This window comes from Fukomys damarensis, unplaced genomic scaffold (assembly GCF_012274545.1).
Source record: "Fukomys damarensis isolate Sample0158 unplaced genomic scaffold, DMR_v1.0_HiC HiC_scaffold_2, whole genome shotgun sequence".
Lineage (NCBI taxonomy): Eukaryota > Metazoa > Chordata > Mammalia > Rodentia > Bathyergidae > Fukomys > Fukomys damarensis.
This window is the reverse complement of record NW_022900914.1, coordinates 26,095,218-26,117,467: the sequence shown is the minus strand read 5'-3', so window position 1 is coordinate 26,117,467 and position 22,250 is coordinate 26,095,218. Positions and strand designations below refer to the sequence as shown.

General features: G+C 40.3%; 1 protein-coding gene across 1 annotated transcript in view; it reads right to left on the bottom strand.

Annotated features, from left to right (window-relative positions):
* The window catches only part of Msh2 (mutS homolog 2), a 69,096-nt gene that overhangs the window by 46,387 nt on the left and 459 nt on the right, over positions 1–22,250 (bottom strand). The window contains exons 2-6 of the mRNA XM_010615794.1: positions 15,030–15,184; positions 10,639–10,917; positions 8,783–8,929; positions 7,045–7,194; positions 6,201–6,334 (exon numbers count right to left, since the gene is read on the bottom strand). Coding sequence (XP_010614096.1) covers positions 6,201–6,334; positions 7,045–7,194; positions 8,783–8,929; positions 10,639–10,917; positions 15,030–15,184 — 865 coding nt within the window. The remainder of the gene's footprint in view (positions 1–6,200; positions 6,335–7,044; positions 7,195–8,782; positions 8,930–10,638; positions 10,918–15,029; positions 15,185–22,250) is intronic.

Here is a 22,250-nt window from a genome sequence, read left to right as displayed (position 1 = left end):
ACAACAACTGAGATACAGAATAAAGTGCTACATGTATAAGAAAGCAAGCGATTCTTGTCAGACTTGGGAAACTCCAAGATGGAGTGTTTCACTTGCCTATGCAATCTTGATAGTAGTGATCACAAATAGGACATGAAAGAAAAATACTTTGGAGGTTGAGGGAAAACAACAGCAGAGACTTTAAGAGAGAAAAGTACAGGTTGAACTGGAGAAAATTTAAGCAGACAAGGAATAGGGAAAAAACTGTAATGAGAGGCAAATGGAAAGTTGGTTTTGGAAAGAAAAGAAGTATTTATTTCTTCTGAGAAAGAGCCAGAAAGTAAGGGACTAAAACGGCAGGCATATAACAACTAAGGACAAAAACCATCTGCTTAGCCAGCAGTGGTGGTGCCCCCCTGTAATCCCAGCACTCAGGAGGAGGCTGAAGCAGGAAGATCACTGAGTTCCAGGCCAGCCTAGGATATATGGTGAGTTAAAGGCCAGTCTGGACTACATAGGGAGACCCTGTCCCTAAGAAAAGCCAAAAACAAACAAACAAATCATCTGCTTAGAGGCAGAAGGTATCTTAAGACCTTCAGGGGAATAAAAAAGTAGGGGTTCAAGCACTATAATGGTCATAAAATAAAAGTAACATCCAGAAAGTGACAGCTGACAGCACGAAAGTATAAGGGGATCCAATCACCTTTTTCTAAACCTTTTTCTTTTGTTTTGTTCTGTTTTTCAGAGACTCTCACTATGTTATTCTAGGCTGGCCTTGAACTCATGGTCCTCTGCTTCAGCTTCCACAAACTTTTAACTGAGGAAGAAAGCTAAGGAGTAAGATCGTTATGACAAAGTGCCATAGGGCAAGAAAGCGAAGGAAACTAGTGGAGCTAAGAGATTAGCGCAGAGATAAGAAAAGTAAAGGTGTCTCCACTCAACTGGAGTTAGAAACTGAGAACACAGAGCAAAAGCAGTGCAGTTAAGGCCTCCAGTTCTCCCTGAAAAGCTAAAGTGTATTTATTTCATTGTTTTACTGTGTTCACCATATGACCTCTGGACCGCTCCATTTCCTCAGAACATGGGCATGCTAGAAATACCCTTGCACAAATATGCTGAGGCCACACTGAAAATATAGCCAGGAAAGAAGAAAGAAATCTATGCCGGGCATGGTGGTGCACAAATGTAATCCCAGCACTGGGGAGGCTGAGACAGGAGGATTGCTGTGAATTCGACCAGCCTGGGCTACATAGTGAGTTCCAGGCCAGTCTCAACTACATAGTGAGATCCTGTCTCAAAAAAACAAAAAAAAGAAGAAAGAAGTCCAGAGAAGAACACACTGCTAAAAAGCATGCTATGCCATCACCTAAGCACCACATAATCGCCATATTTACAAATGGTACTTTTTATATGGATGCATGCATACTTCTAGTTAACATCATTAATCTCATTAAATTTATGTAAAAAACAATATTCTGGGCTGGGGATTTAGCTCAGTGGTACTGCTGCCTGCCTTGCAAGCATAAGGTCCTGGGTTCGATCCCCAGTACCAAAATCAAAAAATAGTCAATTTTAAGCTAGAAGGCATTAGGGATACCAAACTGAACATACACAAATGATGTGTAAAATGAACTATCCCATATGCTAACATATATTCAAAATGCCTCACAAAAGTTAAAATTTAAATAAAATGTCCAAAAACTGTCAAAGCTTCAAGTGAATCTACAGAAGGACAAACAAAAGATGAAAAGCACCAGTGCTCACTTTGGCAGCACATACGCTAACAGATTAAAAAGCAACAGGCCAAGATGATGTTCAACATGACAACTAAGAACATACCAGAAAATACATGAAAAACAGTAGCGGGCTAGAGACGTAGCTCAGTGGTAGCGCCTGCTTCTACCACTGCCAGAAACAGGAGGAACATGAGTTCAAAGGCAACACTGGATGGCAAATGTCTACAATCCCAGCATTTGAGAGGCCGAGGAAGGAGGATCATTGTGAGTTCAATGCTAGCCTGACTACCTATCAAGACCTTGTCTTAAAAAACAAAATAACGGGGAAAAAAAGTATGCAATTTACATTTTCATCATTATCCCTGAACCTATCACTGGCTACAGTCTTTGAAAAGATGTATCTGCCAAACTCAAAAATCTAAGCACAGAAGTCCCAACATCTGCCCAATAAAAAAATCATTATTGGGCCGAAGATTTAATTTAGTGGTTCCACCACCTGCTTCGCAAGCGCAAGGTCCCGAGTTTGATCCCCAGTATCACAAAAAAAAAAAAAAAAAAAAATCATTGTTTTCTCTAAAGGAATTCAGCCCAGAGCCACGTATCTTAAAATTAATTTCTCCAACTGCAAGAGAGTAAAACAAGGAGACCTTTAAATCTGGCACGGTGGTGCATGCCTGTAATTCTGAACACTGGGGAGGCTGAGGTGGGGAGAGTCCAAATTTGAGTCCAGCCTGGCCAACTTTATAAGACCATATCTCAAAATAAAAAAATTTTAAATGGGCTGGGGATTGTAGTTCAGTGTGAAGGTCTGGGTTCAATTCCCAATACTGAGGCAAAAAGACAAAAATTTTTATGTGCAATCCTAAAAGATAAAAATAAATACTTAAAGATAAAGGTAAACTTCAGAAGCAGGAGGCACAAGTGGAGTTGAAAAGAATGATTAAAACAAGTGCTCTTGGGGGTGGGGATTTAGCTCAGTGATTTTGCTGCCTGCCTCACAAGCACAAGTTCCCAAGTTCAATTCCCATACAAAAAAAAAGCAATGAAAACAAGTGCTCTTTCCAAACAGCCTGTATAAGGAGGTATAAGGAGTATAAGTTTTCTTCCTACTCTGTACAGTTTCAACACTTTGGCCTAGAAAATTACAAGCCTTCCTATTGGTAGTACAAAAAATATTGTCATCAAGATGAAAAAAATTTCAGATGAAGTTCTGATTCATAAAGCTACCCTCCAAGATGTTATTTCTAATACATGTCTTATAAGACCACCAGATCTGGGACCGAGGGTAGAGCTCAGAGGTACAGCAACTGCCTAGCATGCATCAGGCAGGCCCTGAATTCAATCCAACACTGTAAAAGCAAACAAAAACTGAACGAAAAACAGAACAAAACTACAAAAGCCTGGAAATTACTGTGCTGTCCTGAGAAAGTAACCTTCAGGTACCCTCTGGAAAAAACATCTAATTTTAATAGCTTACCTTCTGAATAATTTGTCACTCCGATTATAGTGCAGAGTGACATCTCAGGTTTCTAATGGGTCTGAATACACCTGTGCTCGGCTGGAAGGGGCCCACTGACACTTTTCTCATGTTCCAAGTGAAAGAAACCCAATGGCCTATAGCTCAAAAGTTATTTAAATGGCTCATCATTTCCTTCAGGAAAAAACTAAAAAGATGGCTGTGATACACAGTTCTGTTTGCTAAGGCACAGCCTTTCCACGGAGGACACTGAAAAACCTTGAGGAGTGGGTGGTGCTGACTCACAAGGGTCCACAAAGAAACGTGCCACGAAGAGACCTGAGGAAGGACCCACAGGAGATGCAGACCAGGGCCAGACGCTCACCACGCGTGTCCTCATCTTTTTAAAACTCTGACATATATAACTACTTATTCGTGACTAAAATTAAAAATAATGGGCTGTGGGACCAGATATTTAGCTCAGTGGGGCCGCCACCTGCCTCGGAAGTGCAAAGCCCCAAGTTCAATCCCTGGTACAAAAATAAATAAGTTAATTAATTAATAACAGCAATGGGCTGGGAATGTAACTCAGTAGTAGAGCACTCTGCTAACATGTATGAGAGATCCTCGATTTAATCCCCTAGCACCACTTAATAAGAATTACCTTATCTTTTTCTTTTTTTGGTCTTTTGAGACAGGGTCTCACTATGTAGTTGAGACTGACCTGGAACTCACTATGTGGCCTAGGCTGGTCTCGAACTCACAGCGATCCTCCTGCCTCAGCCTCGATCCTCCTGCCTTAGCCTCGAGTGCTGGGATTACAGGCCTGCGCCACCACTCCCGGCATAAGAATTACCTTATCTTAATTATTTGCAAATTAACCAATCCTTCCAATTTCTTAGTCTAAGTCACTAAATCGCTCTTCTTTCTCAAATTTGGTTTTAGAAAGTCACCCTTAGCATTACAACTTCTGCAATTTCTATTAGCTATTGGCACAGCCCAAATTCACTGACCTCATGAGTCATCTTTATTTAAGGCTGTTCAAAATGCAGATTGAACAATTAGCTTAGAAATAATTTACATGATGTCTTACAATACTGACTATTCTGTTTACCTGGCATCTTTCCAAACATTTGAAATCCAAAGGACCAATATTTAGTTTCATAATTATTTGTGTGGTGTCTTATAGTACTAATTAACTATTCTGTTTGCTGACATCTTCTCAAATAGTCAAAAGATTGCTCTGGTTTCATATACCATCAGTATTCAAATCATTCTTGAAAGCTGGTCATGGTTGCACACACCTGTAATCCCAGCACGCCCAGCACTCAGGAGGCTGAGGCAGGAGGATCACTGTGAGTTCGAGACCAGCCTGGGCTACATAGTGAGTTCCAGGTCAGTCTCGACTACATAGTAAAACCCTGCCTCAAAAACAAAACAAAACAAAACAAAACAAAACAAAACAAAACAAAACAATCTCTAGCAAATGATTCTTGAATGTCTTCACAACATCAACCCATAAAAATGCTAAGTCTTTTTATTCATTTTGGCAATGTATACCAACTGGAAAAGACTAGATTCACAACAGGTCCCTAGTATAACCCAAAATTGAGACAGGAAAAGTGAAAGCACATCCAGTGAATGAAATATTTAGTGCTAAATATGAAGTAAAACAGCAACACCAAAAAATGCCCATGATAATATAAGCTATGTGGGGAAAAAGATAAAGCAAAAAATTATACTACTAAGATTATAATTGTTTAAGGAAAAAAAAAAAAAAAAAAGACTATCCTAGTCAGGTATGGTGGCACACACCTAAAATCCAGTACTCAGGAAGCTGAGGCAGGAGGACTGCCATGAGTCCAAGGCCAATCTGGACTACACAGTGAGTTCAAGGCCAGCTTGAACTACACAGTGAGACCCTGTTTAAAAAAGAAAGAAACAAACAAACTCTGAAGTAAGAGTGTACTACATAAAATGACATTCAAAAAAAGTAAAAACTCGCCTGCCTTGCAAGTGCAAGGTCCCAAGTTTGATCCCTAGTACCAAAATAAATAAATAGGTGAAAAAGAACAAGCAAAACAAACCAATCTCTGATGTCAGAGTCAAGACAGTAAATACTCGGAAGTGAGGATGAGGAGGGGTGGGAACAAGCCTAGAAGTGAAGGGAGTTTAGAGTGCTAGCTGTGTTGTTACAAAGATGTATTCACTTTGAAAATTCAAAATACACACGTGGGGTGTGTGCCGTAAGGTGTATTATGATGCTTTAAGTCGCCAAGCTGTACAAAGTGGCACAGGCCGCTAACCCCAGCTACTCAGGAGCAGAGGGTCTGCCCAGCATGTGTGAGGCCCTGGGTTCAATTCTAAGTAGGAAAGAAAGAGAAGCCAGGGATTCACCTCAGTGGTTCCGCCACCTGCCTCACAAGAGAGAGGTCTCTGGTACCAAACAAACAAACAAACAAAAAAGAGAAAAACAGACTTCTATGTAAAAAGACTTAAAAATATCCAAACTTTAGTCATATTAGAGTAGGAGAATCCTATCTTTCTCTTTTCTCATTTTCAAAGATTTCTTTTTGCCCTAGTAATGGGGATCAAACCCTGGTGCAAGTGCTAAGCACTCTACCACCAAGCAACTACCCAATCTCAAATGTTTGAGTCACCTGAAATCCTTTCTCAAGTAATGAAGAATAAGTGACTTCTACATGCCAGTCCCTACTGCAAATACAAATTGGGGGTGGTGATGCACGCCTATTATCCCACCACTTGGGGGGCCGAGGCAGGAGGATCACCAGAACTTCAAAGCCAGCCTGGGCTACAACACTGAGTTCAAGACCAGCCTGAACTACACAGGAAGCTCTTGTCTCAAAAAAGAAAAAAGAACTAAGATGTGTTGTGTACATGTATCAACTTCCCATGATGACTGTAATCACTATATACTGCAAACATGCACTAATAAAAATTAAAATTTTAAATATCACACAGAACTGCAAATGACTTAGAGTTGATAAGAGTATACACTAGTACTGTACCTCTCCTCTATTCTGTTCTTATCCATGAGAGGCTGCTTAATCCACTGGTTAACTAGCCTTTGTCCCTGAGGGGTTTTGCACTTATTCAGCAATGCAGCCAAAGACTGAGAGCCAGTAGTGTCTTCGACAGAACCCTAATAAACAAAAAATTAAGCAAGGACAGCACATTCATTATTGAAATCTTTTTATGCTATTAAGAAAATCATTAAATACTTTTGGGAACATGAACACATAAATATTCTTCAAATGTGAAATGAGAAACTTTTAGAGAAAAACCCCGTTTACTAAGCTCGATTTTCAACCTGATAATTTATATTTTCAGCTATACTTTTTTCCCAAGTCAAAACCACTTTATAATTATTGCAGTTTTGGACATACAACTTCTGAGAATGCAATTTTAAAGAACTGTTAATTTATAAAGCTCTTTATAAAACCCATATAAATATTAAGTATATAGCTTGGAACTAGAAAAATGATATATAGCAATTCAAAACTACTTATCTGGGCTGGGATGTAGCTCAATGGGACAGCGACTACCTGGCAAGCTCAGGGCCCTGAACCTGATTCCAGGTACAGAACAAACAAACATACAAACAAACAAAGAACCTACTTTTGGGCCAGGATTTAGCTCAGTGGTGATGATGCCTGCCTCACAATCGCAAGGTCCTGAGTTCAATTCCCAGTATCCCAAAACAAACAAACAAAATCAAACTCTACTTATCTATTCTTAGTATAATACTTCAAAATATTGAAGTTGCTAATAATATTCTTCAGTATATATCAAACTAAATATTTTTAGCTACTTGATATTTTTAACTCATGTTTTGTTGCTGTTTTTTCTTACCTGGAAAAGATTAAGGGCTTTAACTGCTGCAATATCCAATTTCATGTACTGGCTGAAGTCAAAAGTAGTCAGTTCAAACTGTCCAAAATTCGAATCATCGGATAGGAGTTCTAAGAACTTGATTACTGCAGACAATGATGAAACTGCAACCTAAAGTTAAGATTTAAAATAAAAGATTCCTACATCACCAGTACTAATTCTAGAGTCTAAAAAACAAATACAAATAAAAATAATTATACTGTCATTTCTCTTGCTGTTCCTTCCCCATCTACATCAAGAAAATAAAAATTAATCTCTTTAGCTAAGGATATACCTTTTGCAAGCATAAGGCCCTGAGTTCAATCCCCAGTACCAAAAAAAAAAAAAAAAAAAAAAAAAATTAATCTCTTGAGATTAGAAAACTAGTTTTAGAAAGTTTAAATTACTCCAAATGGCAAACAATATTATGAAAAGTATGGATAAATTTACACAGATGTTGAATAGAAAAAACTAGATGCAAAAGTATATGTTATATAACGCCAATTATCATTTTTAATCTAAGCTATAAAACTAGGCAAAACCAATCTAACTGGCAGAGGTCAGAACCAGGTTACCTGGGGTGAATGTAACGATGTAAGGAAACATAAGGGGCTGGGAGGTCCCAGTAATGTTGTTTCACTGACGCTGATTAGGTGGGTTTATTCAGTTAATGAAAATTCTACTACAGACTTATGGTGTATACACTTTCCCATATACATGTTTGAACAAAATAAGTTTTATATATATATCCTTATTATCTATGTTATTACTGTAGCAAAAAAATAAAAAACTCAAGACATCAAACTAACAGCCAATTAAATTATACAGCGCTACCTCAGTTCATGACTTCAATTCTTTCCATGATTCTGTTTGCAATCCAAACTGAATGAGAACCAAATTATACTTCCCCACAAGATCAACAATGAAGCTAACCACGAATGTTCCATTTCTCATCCAATTCGGTTAGAAAGAATTAAGTTCATGAACCGAGGTATGACAATTTATCAAAGTACACTCCAGATATGCTTGAGGGGCCTGGGATGTAGCTCACAGAACATATGCATTGTATATGCATTGGGTCCTGGGTTCAATTCCTAGCACCACAAAACATAACATGAAACAAAACAAGAAACAAAATAAACAGTACTTAACACCATGTGCACTGTGAGTCTATTTTTCCTATTTGATAACATAGTGATCTACTACCCTTGCCAAACCATTAGCAATCCTTTAAGGCAAATGGTTTTAGTCTTACTTAATAGATAAAGAAACCACCTCTCAGAAAGGTAATTAAGTATTAGTCCTCCACAGCAGATACATAACAAAGCTGAGACAGGAAATAACTTTTCCCCCTCTGGTCACTATGCTGCCCCCTAGTGCAGGGACAAGAGTCAGGCTCTCTACAGTGAAACTAATGTCCATCTGTACCCCAGACATATGTGCCACACAAACGCAATGACATCTGGGCTGGGGGTTTAGCTCAGTGGCACCACGACTGCCTCGCAAGTGCAAGGTCCTGAGTTTGAGCTCTGGTTAAATAAATAAATAAATAACTGGCATTTACATTTTCACCCACGTGCTTAATTTTTTTTCAAACGTGATCATAGACAAAATAAGCTTAATATTACCAATCCAGAGTTTAGGTTTTGAGATAAATATGACAGAAGTAGCCTTCTAGAGTTATTATTTAAAAATAAATTCACATTTGTAATCCACATACCTGATTTTCCATTTCTGGCAAGACAGCACTATTCATCTGCTCTCCTTTTTTGCCTTTCAACAACCGGTTGAGGTCCTGGTAAATGTCTTTCGTGGAAAAGTCAGCTCTTTTTCTTTCTGTGATCAAAATTCCTGCTCTCTGAATAATCTATTTTACAAGAGAAATATTTTAAATTACTATTACAAAGCTGATAAAAGAAAATTATAGCTGGGTTTGATGGCACACATCTAGGGAAGCTGAGGCAGGAAGATTGTGAAATTTGAGTCCAACCTAGAGAGACTGAAAATATTAACAAAGTTGGGTGTGTGTCACTCAGGAGGCAGAGGAGGAAGAGCACTGTGAGCAGGTACGTAGTGAGTTCAAGGTCAGCCTGAGCTACATAGCAAGAGCCTGTCTCAATAAGCAAACACAATTTTTAAAAAAAGGGTGGGGACGTAATTTCAGGGTGAAGGTTTTGGGTTCTATCCTCATTACTGCTATTAGAAGAAAGAAAGGTGAATCGCTTCTTAGCCTTTTGGCCAAGATCAAGTGTAGCAGAAAGAAAGTTGACAAATTAAAATGCCAACATTTTAACAGGTCATTAACCTGTATTAAACTTTTTTGCAATGCACAAAACATTGGAAACATTAGTTACATATTTTTAAGAGATCCATAAACTAGACCTCCACACACCTGTAATCCCAGCACTGGGAGACAGACTAAGGCTAGTAGATGGCAAGAGTCCAAGGCCAACATGAGCTACACAGTAAGTTAAAGACAGCCCAAAATACAACACAAGACTCTGCCCAAAAAAGTCTGAATAGTAAAAAGTTTTAACAGAATACTATTTGTGGAAAATTGCTTTAATTATTATCTATCCTAAAAATGTTCATCTTAGGTTTGCTATCTCATAGCAATTCTTATGATATTTGAGTCCTAGAAAAAAAAAAATCCTTAGAGGATACATCTTTTAAATCATACACTCATATAAATGGCACAATTGGAATTTGGTTAAAATAGAACAATCAGTAACATAAGAGGCTAAAACTCTGCTTGGGGCTGGAGATGCAGCTCAGTGGTAGCTCATTTACCCAGCATCCACAGGGCCCTGGTTCAATCCCCAGCCCTAAACAAACAAACAAAGAAATATATAAACAAATAAACAAAGAATAGAGGTTCTCCCTGAACTACCAAAATATAATTCTTGGGCCGGGATTTAGCTCTAAAGTGCTACCTCTTGCCTCACAAATGCAGGGTCCCAAGTTTGACCCCCAGCACCAAAAAACAAAAACAAAAACCAAAAAACAAAACAAGACAAAACACACAAACACACACACCCATTTCTAGGTCCCAAGATGAGCTCAACAGTTGAACACACACTTAGAGATGCTCAAGGACCCAGGCTGATCGCCAGACCACACACACACACACAAATTATTTGATTAATTGTGCTAATGACAGTAATATTTACAGCAATAATTACACTTTTAGAATGAAACAGAAAGAAGAGAGAGGAGAAAAGATCTGGGATACAAGTCTTACACAAAAACAGCTTATTTTGATAACCTATTAAAAAACTGTTTCTGTCAAAGATGAACATCAAGATACTCTTCAAAATAAAACATAATGTTGAGCTGGACGTGGTGGCACACGCCTGTAATCCCAGCACTTGGGAGGCTGAGGCAGGAGGATTGCTGTGAGTTCAAGACCAGCCTGTACTACATAGTGAGTTCCACATCAGTCTTAACTACATAGGGAGACCCTGTCTCAAAACAAAATAAAATGTTGATTCGATTAAAACTGATTTAATTTTTCCATAAACAAAATAGCATCATTTGAATTAAAGAATTCTTCCTAGGCATGGATGATTCCCTTACCTGCCGCATCTTTCCCATGTCTCCAACAGTCTCTCCTCCCGGTAAAATACATTCCTTTGGTCCAATCTGAATCAGGAGAGCCTCGAGATTGGAGAACTGATCATTATCAGGGAACTCACACAGTCCTAGCTTCCTCTGTGTGGAGTCAACGTACCCAACTCCAACCTGTCTTTGACCATCAACTGTAGACATTTTAACGCCCACAACACCAATGAAAGCTGCTGTATCGCTGTTACCAAAGAGAATGTCTTCAAACTGAGAAAGATTGCCAGGAGAAGCCTAAGCAAAAATAAAGAAAAACTTTAACAAAATTGCTGAACACATCTTAAAACTTTACTAACAAACAAGAATTTTACTAGTGAAATATTCTCCTACAAAAATAATTGCTTGTCTCAATATGTCCAAATTTTAATTACATCTTCTATATAAAGTATCCTCCCTCCTTTTCTAATTGTTTTCATCACCGTTTGGCACATTTAAAAATAACTCTGAAAAAAATGAATAAATAAAAAAAAATAAAAATAACTCTGTTGCCAGGCATGATGGCGCATGCTTCTAATCCCAGCACTCAGGAAGCTAAGGCAGGAGGATTTCCTGTTCAAGGCTAGCCTCAGCTTTTATAGCAAAACTGTCAAATAAATAAGCCCGTTTAATGTGATTTTCAGTTTTAAATGTGGCAGCCGGGCTTACATGCACATAATCATTAAGATACCCAAACTGGTAATCTTTCAATGCTGTGCTTAAATCTCTACATTCTGCCAAACCATGTAACAGTTACATACAAAGTTATATAACTAGCTTATATAATGACCCTGGAAAGCCACCCACCCCATACATATATTTATTTCAAAAAAGGTTAAAAACCTAGCCAGGTATGGTGGTACATGCCTATAATCCCTGCACTCAGAAGGCTACAGCAGGAGGATCACCACAGGTTCAAGGCCATCCTGGGCTACACAGTCAGATCAAGGCCATCCTGGGCTACATACTAATACACTAAAAAACCAAAACAAATAAAAAGGTTAAAAAAATCTCAAGACTATACAGGTAACCAAATGGTCAAATTTGTTTGCCAGTGGGAAACGCTGCATACTTAGCCCCAACCAGATACTTAAGGTAGGTCCCTGTTAACATCAGGCATTTCAGAGACAAATGACAGACCATGGTACAGTTTAGCAACCCTAACCCAAAATCCCCAAATGAAAAACTCCAAAATCCGAAACTTTGTGAACACATCACATTCCCACAAATGAAAAACTCCACACTATGAAACTTTTTTTATGTGTGAAATTATTTAAAAACTGTATAAAAATAGCTGGGTGTGGTGGCGCATGCCTGTAATCCCAGCACTCGGGAGGCTGAGGCAGGAGGATCACTGTGAGTTCGAGACCAGCCTGGGCTACACAGTGAGTTCCAGGTCAGTCTCAACTACATAGTGAGACCCTATCTCAAAAAACCAAAATAAACAAACAAACAAACAATAAAAACTGTATGAAAAGCCAGGTATGAAGGCACATACTTGTAGTCCCTGCACTAGGCAGGAGGACAGTGAGTTCAAGCCTGAACTACACTGTGAGACCCTGTCTCAAAAAAACAAAAACAAAAACAAAAATAAAAACAAACTATATAAAAGGCAGGCAAGAGGAGATTAAAAAAGACTTAGGAGTAGCCAGGTATGGTGGCACATGCCTGTAATCCCAGCACTCCCGAGGCTGAGGCAGGAGGATTGCTATGAGTTTGAGACCAGCCTGGGCTACACAGTGAGTTCCAGGTCAGTCTCACTACATAGTGAAACCCTGTCTCAAAATAAAAAAAGTATAATCATGAAAATCATTTATCCAGTCATAATTATGATTAACTTATAACTAAATTTTGGATCAAAATAAAAATAAAAATATTGCTATCTGATGGTCAAACGAAAAAAGTATTGATTTGGGCTGGATTGATTTTAGCTCAGTGGTTCCGCTGCCTGCCTCACAAGCATAAGGACCGGAGTTCGATCCCCGGTACCAAAATAAAAAGAAAAGAAAAAAGTATTGATTCAATTACACACTGTATTTTCATATACATGTTTTTGATTAACATGCCCAGGTTTACAAAGCACACTTAATACCCCCACCACCCACCCTGTACACTGGGGATGTAACTCAGTATTACAGGATCTGCCTCCTATATGAAAGCCTCTGGGTTCAATCCCCCCCCTCCACACACACACACACACACACTCACAAGAAAACCTGTAGTAACCCAGGCATGGGCATGGGCATGGGCATGGTAGCACACACCTGTAATCCCAGCACTCTCTGGGAGGCTGAGTCAGGAGGGTCACAAATTCAAGCCCAGCCCAAGCAACTTAAGTGAGAGCCTGTCTCAAAAAACAGATTGGGGATATAGCTCAGTACAAATGTTATGGAAGGAATCAGTAAGTGACACATAGAGAGGCAACAGAATGAAAGTAAAATAACAAATTTACTCATCAATAAGGGTGGATCGCACATAAGCCGTGCCTGGATCGAAGACGCAATGGGTTACAGCTCCCCCTTTTATAGGGTTTCACAGCCTTGACTTCATTTGGGTGGTTACATTTCATTCTCACAGTTCAAAATCACAGCCACAGAATAGTTAATGTTTTCAACCCAGACGTAAAAGTTCTTTGCAGTTGGGGAGTTTGCCTTTAAGATTCGCCTAGTTATCTATTCTAGTCCATAGGAAGCGGGTGTTCAGGGTCAGGGGAGCAAATGTTAGCAATGGGTTCTTTCATCTAGACACTCTTAAGATTATGTGGCTCCAGTCTCTTCAGATCTCAAGGTCTTGCTGTGCCCTGTTACCTCAGGGTAAGACCAAAGGCCTCATTCAGCCATTGGTGCCTTCGGTGCCTATTAGCTCTGAGCTAAACAAATCAAACTGCTGTTAGAGACAGCAAAAGCCATTTTACATTATAACGCTTCATAGGTTTTTATTATTTATAAAAGAAGTTTTCCCTATCACAAAGGCCCGAGGTTCAATCTACAGAAATGAAGAAGAAAAAAAAAAGAAAAACAAAGTGAACCAGTAGTTAATACAATTAGGATCTTGAGAATTGAAAATTTATATAAGGATGATACCCTCTGAAACAGATGCTAAGGCCTTTTCTTGTTCTGAACATACTACTGAGAACATGGAAAAGAAAGTTACTTCAAATATCAGTAACAGGGCCAGGAATTTAGCTCAGTGGTGCCGCCGCCTGCCTCACAAGCCAAAGATCCTGAGTTTGGTCCCTGGTACAGGGTCTCACCACTGCACAGTTCAGGCAGCCTCAATCATGTGATTCTCCCACCTCAGCCTCTCAATTACTGAAATTATAGGTATTTGCCATTGTTCCTAGGTCAAATTAACTTTTTAAAGGCTAGGGATATAGGGCTGGGGATTTAGCTCAGCGGTTCGGAGGCCTGCCTTGCAAGCGCAAGGACCCAAGTTCGATCCCCGGTACGAAAAAAAAGGTGAGGGATATAGCTCAGTGGCAGGCTGCTTACCCAACATGTGAGGCCCTGGGTTCAATCCCCAGCACCATTAAAAAAGTGAGTTCAGGGCCGGGGATTTGGCTCAATGGTTCTGCCACCTGCCTCACAAATGCAAGGTCCTGAGTTCAAACCCCAGTACCAAAAAAAAAAAAAGTGAGTTCAAGGCCAACCTGAAATACATAGTGAGACTTTGTCTCAAAAAATCAAAAAAACGGCTAGGGATTTAGCTCAGTAGTTCTACTGCCTACCTCACAAGTGTTAAGGGCCTGAGTTCGATCCCCAGTACAAAAAAAAACAAAAACAAAAAAAAGTTCCAAAACACCACATTCTAATTTTATCAAAAGTTTTTCAAGGGCCAGGCATGGTGGCATATGCCTGTAATCCCAGCACTAGGGAGGCTGAGGCAGGAGGATTGCTGTAAATTCGAGACCAGCCTGGGCTACCCAGTAAGTTTCAGGTCAGTCTCAACTACATAGTGAGACCCTGTCTCAAAAAAAAGAAAGTTTTTCAAAACATTTTACAATTGGGCCAGGGATTTAGCTCAGTGGTGCCACTGCCTGCCTTGTAAGTACAAAAACCCAAGTTCAATATCCAGTATCACCAAACAAAAAAAAAAAAGGCAAAACATTTTACAACCTGGTTAAAATATTAAAATATACCACTGTATTCTATATAAATTTAAGGGCTGGAAATTTGGCTCAGTGGTTCCGCCACCTGCCTCGCAAAGAACCGAATAAGATTCCTGGTACCAATAAATAAATACATACATCCGTGAAATAAAGTTAAGGGCCAAGTATTTAGCTCAGTGGTTCCACTGCCTGCCTCACAAGTTCAAGGTCCCTAGTTCAATCCCTTGTACCCAGAAAAAAATAAATTTAAAAATATAATTACCTTATATGCCAAATACCAATCATTTTCCTTGGATGCCTTATTTCCAGCTTTATTCTTATAAACTTCAACTCGATACTGATGAACCAGAAGAAGATCTTTTACGAAAGACTCAAAATTCATCTTGCTAAGCACAACACTCTGTAGAGTCTTTGCTCCTAAAAAAGAAAAATTTAAGTATATTAATAATCGATTTGGGGATATGAGGTAGTAAGTGTTCAAGCACCTAACACAATCTTCCCAATGTACAGTGTTCTCATAGTAATTCTACAAATTATCATCATGCAATCAACTGTTTATCAACACTGATTTTTATATCCCAGATAGTACAGCAGATGACAGGTATAAAATGTTTAATAGTGAGGTATGGTGGTGCACACCAACAATGAGGAGGCTGAGGCAGGAGGATTGCCATGCATTCCAGGCCAGCCTGGGTTACATTGTATGTTCATTCAAGGCCAGGCTAAACTACACAGCAAGGCCATGTCTCAAAAAAACCTCTCAAACTGGGCATGGTAGTACACACCTATAATCCCAGCACTCTGGGAGGCTGAGACAGGATTGTGAATTCAAGCCTAGCTTGGGAAATTTAGCAAACCTATCTCAAAATTTTTTGAAAAAGAGCGGACTGGGAAAGACTCCAGGTTTAATACCCAGTACTGCAAAAACAAACAACAAACAAACAAACAAACTCAAAATCTGAGTGTTTAAAAAAAAAAAAATCTCCTAATTTAAAAAAAACAGATAAATTGGGCATGGTGTTGCATGCTTGTAATCCCAGGACTTTAGGAGGTCAGTTTAATGATTTAGGGAGATCTTGTCTCAAAATAAAAACTAAACAAAGGGTTGGGTATGCAACTCAGTACAAAGGCCCTGAGTTCAATTCCCAGTACAGGGAGGGAGGAAGGGAAAGGAGGGAGGAAGGAGAGGGAAGCAAAAGGAAGAGAAGGCAAGGGGGCCAGTAGGTGAAAGGAGCAAGAGAAAAATACGTACAAATGGGGATGCATGTCTGTTAATCTCAGCACTTGTGGAGGCTGAGGCAGAAGGATCACATTTCAAGATCAATTTGGACAATTTGGTCACTTGCAAGACCCTGTCTCAAAATAATAAAAAAGAGCTGGGGATGTAGCTCAGTGCAAAGGCCCTGGGTTCAATTCCCCAGTACCACCAAATGGACAACTAATTACAACTCTTATCAAAGCACTTTATTGGCCATCACTTTTTCTTTTTTGGTTTTTTGAAACAAAGTCTCATTATGTAGTTTAGACTGGCCTTGAACTCATGATGTAGCACAAACTGGCCTCAATCCTCCTGCCTCAACCTCCAGAATGCCGGAAAGCAGGTTGCACCACTGTGCCCGGCTGTCTACCACTTTTCAATTCAGTAAATTCAACAGTGATATTTTCTTAGAGTTGGACAGACTGCTTTCTTTTCTGTTTTTTAGTTTTGTTTTAAATCTTTCTTTTTTTTTAACAGTTCTTGTTATATAGACCAGGATAGCCTTGAACTCACTATGTAGCCCAGATTGGCCTCAAACTTGATGGAAATTGTAGTAACCAAATTTTCTGATAGAGGTGGGCTCCCTCTTTGCCCTCTGCTCAGAATGTAGAGAGCAACAGAAACTCCACTTTGTGTAACAACCTCCTTCCTGTTTTTGTTCTCTTGTTCTGACCTAGAAATGAACCTACCCGCCTCCCCAATAGTTGCTTAAATTTGCAAAATAAGATGAGTTGAAGATGAGTTAAGCAAGGAAATCACATACTTTGATAAGCATAGAGTTTGCCTGTTTAACCATACAGGATGTTCTCTGGAAAGAACATACTGACCCCTGCTGAACCTGCCCCTCCTTTTATTTCCCCGCCTCTGCCCTCCTGCTCGTCTCTGCCCAAGTACCCCAGCAATGTCCAATCAGAATAAATCATAGTATTAAGCACCAATGAAAAGGAAAGGATTTCAAGCCTCCCAAACCCTATAAAAATATGCCTCAAAAGAGGGTCAGGGCTCTCGTTTCTGATCCTCTTAGTCGGTGAGGTATGTGGGTCCAGGCTTGAGCTTGCAATAAACTCCTCCTGTGATTGCACTGGACTTGACTCCTTGGTGGTCCTTGGGGATATCGCGATCTGGGCACAACAGAAATCCTCTTGCCTCAGCCTCCAGAGTGCTGGCTAGTATTAAAGGCCAAGATGGCCAATCAGACTAGTTTTCTTCCTTCAGCTTTCATTTACAAAACAGTTACGTGAGAATTGTTTGCTCTGGAATCCCACTCAAGGTAGGCCTCTCCAAACTGCAGAGACTCACAAGTCCCAACGACCCTGCTTAGGATCAGAACCTCAGAGTAGAATGGCAGAGCCCATTTAAATTGCTATATCCATTTTGCTGGGCATGGTAGTGCACGACTGCAATCCCAGCACTCAGGAGGCTGAGGCCGGAGGATCGCTGTGAGTTCGAGACCAGCCTGGACTACATAGTGAGTTCCAGGTCAGTCTCAAACTACATAGTGAGACCCTGCCTCAAAAAAACAAAAAAAAAAAAGCTATCCATTTTGGCACAGCACATAAAATGACAACTACATCTGGGCCTATCCAAACCTCCCCCAGTTTAGTACTGGAAGTTCTATGTTTCAGGAACTCCAGCATCCCCAGAAAATCTAAATGATTAGCCCTTCCACTTGAATTCAACATTAATTATATTATGCATATGATGAAACATAATTTAAAAATTTTGAAAAGGAAAAATGGAAGGAAAGATTTTATTCACAGGGAGGGGAGGGTGACTGGGGGGAATGGAGCAAATATTTTTTGTTTAAAACGTACTTAAGAAATCACTGCATGAACACCGGGCATGGTGGTGCACATCTGTAATCCCAGTACTCAGGAGGCTGAGGCAAGAGGATCCCTGTGAGTTCGAGACCAGCCTGGGCTACATAGTGAGTTCCAGGCCAGTCTCAACTACATAGTGAGACCCTGTCTCAAAAAACAAAAAAAAAAAAAGAAACACTGCATGAAGATTAATACAAACTCAGAGAAGAATTTCTCCCCAAGACACTCAAACACCATTATGAAGATGAGTAACTTTTAGTAAAAACAGCAAGGAGTTTCAAAAGCAGTTTTTTCTTTCTTTTTTTGGTACCAGGGATCAAACTCTGGACCTTGTGCTTTGCAAAGCAGGTGGCAAAACCACTGAGCTAAATCCCTGGCCCTTCAAAAGCAGTTTTCTATATCATCCCATTTACTCACTTTTGAGAAAGTCTTGCTATGTGTCCCAGGCTGACAACAAATTTGAGATTCAACTGCCTCAGCCTCCCAAGTCCTAGGATGACAGGCATTGACCACCATGCCTACTTCCTCCCTCAATTTAGAAGGCAAAATGTAAAGTCCAGCTCAGCAAACAATTCCAGGGAGAGAAAAAACTCTGGTCTGACATAATTCTGGGCACCTCTTCTAGTAGACTGTTTTGTCTAGTATAACTGGTCAATGTGCGAGTTTTTAAAAGCAGGTTAATTATCACTGAGTGAAGGGAAGGCCTCAGATTATGTGAGGATAATTTAGAGCCCACACCTCCATTCGAATGTGCTAGGATTTAGCAGAAGAGATGGGTGTAGCTCAGTGCAAAGAACCTGGGCAAATCCCCAGTACAAAAAAAGAGAATGAGTTCCAGCATCGACGAACAAATGGCTAAACAAAATGTATGATACAGGGCCAGAGATTTAGCTCTGTGGTTCTTCCGCCTGCCTCACAAGCACAAAGACCTGAGTTCTATCCCCAGTGCCAAAATACCCCAAAAACAAAATGTATGATACACATACAATGAAATATTTAGTAATAACAAGGAATGAAGTACTGCTAATGCAGATGAACCTTGAAACAAAAGGTCACATATTATATGACTCCATTTACATGTCATGTCCAGTATAAGCAAATCTCGTGATAGATAGAAAGTAGATTAATCTGTGATCTAGGCCTGGGGAGGTTGTGGGGAAAACATAACAAATAATGGATTCAGAGCTTCTTCTTTTTTTTTTTTTGTACCAGGAATATTGAATTTCAGAACTTGTGCTTTACAAGGCAGGCAGTGGAACCACTGAGCTAAAAATCCCCAGCCCTAGATAAACCTCTTTTACTAAAAAAAAAAAAAAAAAAAACACACACACACAAAAAAAACCCCACAGGCACAGAGACACACAACTGTAATCCCAGCATCTGAGGAGATGGAGGCAAGAAGCAAACTCAAAGGCCCGCATGGACAATTAACAAGACCCTCTGCCTCAAAATGAAAAGCCTGGGGAAAACTTAAAAGATTACTCTGATTTAGCATGTCTGGAGTGGGGCCTCAGATACCCAGATTCCAAAGTTCCAACAACACCCAGTCTCACGTACCACAGGGAACGCAAGGCTCTAAAGAGTACAGTTTTCAGATATGGGCAGGTGGGGCTGAAACTCATCTGTGGAGTAAGAACTAAGGGGAGCTTAGGGCGAGAGGAACAATTGTGTGGTCAAAGGAGATGGTGGAAGGCCAGAACAAACTGTATGAGGATTGAAGCAGGCAGAGATTAGCTGAACTAAAGATGGAGACATGCCAGGCATGGTGATGGACACTGTAATCCCAACACTTCGGAGGCTGAGGCAGAAGGATCACCTGGAGTTCAAGGCCAGCCTGAACTACATAGTGAGTTCCTATCTCAAAAAATAAATAATAAAAAAAAAAAGGTTGGAGAAGCAACATGGGAAGTTGGTCTCCTGGTAGAAATGATATGGAAGGATCTTAAATTTGGTGCCATATTGTTAGAAATGTTCCCTTTTGCTCATTTTAAACTTCACTTTTGAGGTTTACAATGTTTTGATATATATAATCCATGAAAAATGATTAGTACAGACAAGCCAATTAACTCAGTTACCTCTGGGGGAGAACAGCATCTAAAATCTACTTTTTTAAAGCCAATTTTCAGTATATAATAATAATTATAAGGCCCTGGGATTTAGCTCAGCAGCATAGTAGCTGCCTGGCAAGTGTGAGGTCCTGAATTCGACCCTTAGTACCCAGTAAAAAAACAAAAAACAAAAAATGTAACTATAATCTTCATACTGTATATGAGCTCTCTAGTTAATTTATCCTACTGAACTATAGCTTCATACCTTCTGACCTACATCCCTCCACTTCCTCCCCATCCCTGCCCTCAGTAACCGTACTTCTCTCTATGTATCTGACATTTCTGAGCTCTATATATGAGAGATCATGCCATATTTTTCTTTGTGTGTCTGGCATACTTTGCTTAGCATAATGTCCTCAAAGTTCATCCATTGAGAATGACAGTGCCTACTTTTTAAAGACTAGGGGTCAGGGATGTAGCTCAGCAGTCCTGAGTTTGATTCCCAGTTCGGGATGGGGTAGAGCTTGAATTATATTCCATACAGAAATTTTACCCTGATGTGATCACTAGCTTTTGGGAGCCATGGTATATTTTTGGTTTTGAATCCTTCCCTTTCTCAATTTTAGTAACAAAGTATCCTTTTTTTTTTGGAACTGCGGTTGGAACTTGGGACCTTGAGCTTGCCAGGCGGGCGGTGGAACCACTGAGCTAAATTCCCAGCCCAGTATCCATCATTTTATGACTAATACCCAAATATTAGGACAAACTGAAAATATACCTTTGGCATTAAGTCTCTAAGGCAAGAAATAATGCTTGGGAATAACACATTACCTTGCTAACATCTCCAAAAAGTTAAATGCATCTTTAACCACATTCTCAACATGGTTAGGATGAGCTGACACCATTCTGAGAAACAGCTCTGTAAAACACTCATTTTAATATAAGGACAACAGAGGGAGCGGTGTGTTTTCTAGAAACCTATTCTCAAAAATTCCTCAATGTTCATCCTACATTTTCTTCCCAATAAACACATGTAATATATAGCATCTGTAATTATCTAAATAAGGAAAATTAAAAGTATTATAGGTGCTTAGAAAAATCAGATCTAAATTATACAAATATATACAATTTATGTTTAGAACTCAACTGAACACACAGATAAGAGCTATGTGTACTTGAATAACAGGATTCATGTAACCCCTTTAAAATAGGACAAGTTTGAGCATCAGTAACTATGCAGCCACCCTAAGTATTTCTGGCTGGTCCTTACTGCTCCTATAGCTCCACACTTGCCCCTTTCTAACTCATCCTCCACACGACAAAGTGATCCAACATCCCATTGGACATTAACTTGAAAGTCTTCAAACTTCACTACCTACAGTGTAGGAAGTCTTCTGTGGGCTGGGAGTGTAGCTCAGTGATAGTGTGCTTAGCATGCAAGAGGCCTTCAGTACCACTGCTAGCATCACACAAAAAACTTTCTTTAAATAAATAAATGTCTTTTCTGATCCCATCCCAACTATTCCGCAATCTCTACACCAGCAATATCTACCTCCTTTCTGACACTCTTCCCCAGCAAACTCAAAGTCTCATGTGGAGTTTGGCATCTCATGTAACCCCTCAGTCTACCATCTTCAGTCCTTGATGACCCTACTTCTGTGCTTCTTGGCCAACTGGTTCCGTATTCACCTCCACAGACCTTTACTCTGAACTATAATGACATCTCTGTCTGAAGGAAAGGCCAGCGTCTTCCACGGCCCCATCTGACAAGACATCACACTCCCGTCTCATGAGTGAAGCATCTTTTCTCAGTAACAGCCCCTGGACCAAACCCCCCAGCTCCTTCATTCCCTTCGAATGCTCTTTCCTTTATTGTCACTGAAAGGAAAACATTAAAGCCCAGGAGGAGAGAGATCAACAGGTACCATCTAAAGCACCAAGCTCACGGAGGCTGAGAAGTCTGTAGCTCTCCTGGGAGGAATGGTGCCGGACAGGTGGGGCCAGGTAACAGCCACACTGAATGCCGAATTGAAGCTCCCACGATTGGCTCGAGGTCCCACAACAAGCAAGAGAGCCCAGCTTGAATCCGCCAGCCGGGCTCCAGGTCCCATCTACCTCGCCGTGTCACCCGGGCAAAGCAGTGGGTCACATGTAGCGGTCTCCTGGCCCCGTTGCCGTCCACCCTCCACCGTTCCCGGGATAATGACTGTAGTTAGGGGGTCCCTGCTGAAGACCAAGCATACGGCGCGCTGACCGCAGGCTCCGCAGACTTCCAACGAAGAGGGGCCCTGAGCTCAGGCGCAGCGCCCGAGCTCGGGCACCGCGGTGCGAGCTGAGAACGCCGGACCCCACCCCGC